Below are 3,241 nucleotides of genomic sequence, written 5' to 3'. Positions count from 1 at the left end.
ACAACAAATGCACAAAATGGGATGTGAAACTCCCACGTGTTAAAATTCCCTTTGGATTTGTGGGTCTGGGGCAAGCTTTCACCTATAGAAAGTGTAAGCAGTCAGCAGTAATCTGGAGAGGAAAAGAAGGTTTTGCTCTAATAAAAGCTACTGAATTCTTCAACCCAAGTCTGGCACTCTCTGGGTATAGATCATTCACTGACAAGCCTCAGGTCCTTACAGTGATGCATTCATCATCTAGGAGCACAAACATATGGAAAGCTTTCAGCCTTGATAAGCAGTATCTGACAGCCTGGAAACCCACAGCAGTGCTTCTTCTGAGGTTCCCACAAACCAGGTGTGTGAAGCAATTCCCTGCCTTTCTGCTCCCTGCTGTGGCTGCATGAACTCCCTCCAACATAGAGGGACACATTTTTACCCCAGCTGGACAACTTAAAGATGAGAGATACCAATTAAATCCTCAGCTATATATTTTTCCACCACAGGCCCTTCCTGATTTCACCTTCCAAACTAGATTTTGTGTGCTTTGACACAACCAGCTCTCTGCAGGGGTTTGCCTAGTTCTTTATTTGAAAAGCAGCAGCTTTTCAGCACAGTTGACGTTCTACTTATAGGTCTGCCAGGCTTTTACTCGTTAAGCACTTTAGCATTTGCAGTGATGGGAGCACATGAGCTGAACTGATGCCGTGACGCACTGTGGAACTGAGTCCCCTTCCTTCCCAGCCCGCCTCCAGGCAGTGTGACCTACATGGAGTTACCTAATTAAATGGCAAACATCTGCTGTAAAGTGGGTTATCTACCTAGGATAACAACTGTATTTTAGGAAAAGTAATTAGTCTGTACAGGCACCCTACAAATCCACTGACAAGCTTGGCCACAGGCTCAATAGCAGAGCTGCCCACCAGCAGAGGAAGGCCCAGACTCCCCCAAACCAAGACCCAGTTACCAAGATGTTCAGCCCCAGACTGTTAAAAAGAGAACCAGGCTTGGATTTAGTGCCAGCTCAGGAAGAAAAGGTGACATATGATTCATAAAGAGCATTTTTACATGCAGACAAGCTCATGCTGAGCCATCAGTGAACAATATTCTTCGCTTACAACAGTGAAATGAAGTAGGAAGATGGGAGAAGGAGAGTCTGCACAGATCCAGAATGCCCTGATGGACTTGGGACTGTGGATGCAATGGACCCTTATGTGGAGGTAAAGTTCAGTTTGGGCACCTGCCAGTATTTTTAGTCAAACAACACAATTCTTAGAACTGAGCAGCAATTACCTGCATTTTGACAGCAATGACCCCAGAAATAAGCTCCTTATCCAATTCCTTTAAGACTACCAGTTTCTTTAATGTCAAGCTGCACAACCTGCAAACAGGAACAGAAGAGAAACAGTTACAATCATGCCTGAAAAAGGAAAAGCTCTGAACAGCTTTTACACACAGCAGTATCCCAGTTTAAGGGTGAACAGGCTCCAGACACAAGCCGCACACTGATACAAAGACAGCAGAAATATATGAGGCTTCCCTGGCTTCTCAGACTCAATTTCTCAACTTTCAATAAATACAAGGAGGTGGACAGGAGGTACATCTGTCTCTGATACAGACCCATGGCCACATGAGAGCCCCAAACAGCACTGGCCTTCACCGACCACAGCCTGGGAACCCTTGCTCTGAGTCAGACCAAAAGCTTCAGGGTCAGAGGAATTAAATTCCAGCAATATGAAAGCATAGGGTCAATCTAATTTTAAACTTGTCTACAAGGCTTTCCTAGATTGTTGGCTTTTTCATCTTCAGACTCCTGGCTCCTAAAGATCTTGCTCCCACCTCCTCTTGTCAACCCACACATTCTTCTCCTCACCCCCAAACAAAAGTAGTAGCAAGTGGCTCAGGCATCTCTAATAGAAAGGAGGGAGAAAAAAAGGAAAAGAAAGAAGGAAAGGACTCAAGTGGTGCCCTCTGGCCCTGGTGTTCACATGCCACACATATGCAAGTAATTCACATTCTTCACCCAGGCAATGCTACATTGTTCTGGTTAAAGCTGTTTGCACTTCTGCCTTCCAGCACAGGGAGCTTGGGAGCAGATGAAATTCAGCCTCTGCAGCAAAGTTAAGGCTCTGGGTAACAGAACCATGGCATTGGCACTGTCACAGTTTCACAGAAGTTACCACTAGCTGGGGGAATTCAGAAGGCATATTCATAAACGAACTTCAGGGAAAGATAAACCTGAAGCCAAGACAGCTCAGTTTGAGGATAGCAGAGGCCAGAGAAAGTTGCTGGGCGGGCTGCAGTGACTAGACATCATCTGTCACGCTGGCCAGGAGCCAGCACTGCCTTTGTGTCAGGCATGGGCATCTCTGGCCTCTGACATGGAATGTTAGCAGACATGAGCATTGCTCTTCTCAAACCCACTGCCGAGCTCTTTCTCCCAGATCAAGTGTAACATCAGGACTGTTCATGAAGGGGTGAAGTCCAGCAGAAGATGAGAAGGAAAGAGGAGCTGATGCTGGATTTTGGTGCACGTCCAAGCAGCACTCGCACAAGTGCCACTGACTGATGCCTGCACTTGAACTACGGTACTCCACCCTGGTGCCAGGTGCCCAGTAGTTCAGCACTGCAAGGGTGACTTGCATCTCCACCATCTTTTCCACTGTGGTGGGAAGCTGAAACACTGCTTTGCTGCAATGCCTGAAGGTAGACAGGATCAGCCTGGGTGCAAAACAGCAGGAGAGATGCAGCTAAAGGCTCTTCCCAACAGGAGTGGGGGTAGATGTTGAAGCAAGTACTGCCTGTCTCATCCTGAAACATCCGTAGCTCTGTGTGAACTCTGGTCTCTCACACAGGGCCAGTAACAGGGAAGAGCCAGTCTGGGCTCTTATGGTTTGCACTCCAGCACCTCTCCAAACATGTCCTTGCCAGCCTCTTCTCCACCCAGCCCGTTCCATCTGTTCTTCCTCCTCCTTTGCAAAGCACTGGTTCCTCCTAAAACCCCCAAAAACCAAGAGAAAGAGAGAACTACAAGCTCTCTCCTTTGCAGAGCTTTGCATCACAAGACAGCACAGCCAGATATGCTGCAGAAATAACAAGAAAGGTGGAAAAATGGGGCCTGCCTGGGCCTCTGTCCACTTCTGTCCCCCCACCAGCAGCTGTGTGCACTTCGAGTCAGGTGAAGCTGCATCCCTCAACCTGGAGCACAGGAGAGGGTGTTGGCTTTTCTTCTGCATCGTGAATAAAACAGCAAGCGCAGACA

General features: G+C 47.6%; 1 protein-coding gene across 1 annotated transcript in view; it reads right to left on the bottom strand.

The window, feature by feature from the left end:
* The window catches only part of PACS2 (phosphofurin acidic cluster sorting protein 2), a 48,491-nt gene extending 47,131 nt beyond the window's left edge, over window positions 1–1,360 (bottom strand). The window contains exon 1 of the mRNA XM_017729681.1: window positions 1,273–1,360. Coding sequence (XP_017585170.1) covers window positions 1,273–1,278 — 6 coding nt within the window. The 5' untranslated portion in view covers window positions 1,279–1,360. The remainder of the gene's footprint in view (window positions 1–1,272) is intronic.
* Between the last annotated feature and the right edge of the window lie 1,881 nt (window positions 1,361–3,241).

This window comes from Corvus brachyrhynchos, unplaced genomic scaffold, assembly GCF_000691975.1.
Source record: "Corvus brachyrhynchos isolate BGI_N302 unplaced genomic scaffold, ASM69197v1 scaffold101, whole genome shotgun sequence".
NCBI lineage: Eukaryota > Metazoa > Chordata > Aves > Passeriformes > Corvidae > Corvus > Corvus brachyrhynchos.
This window is presented reverse-complemented; position numbering and strand designations above follow the sequence as displayed.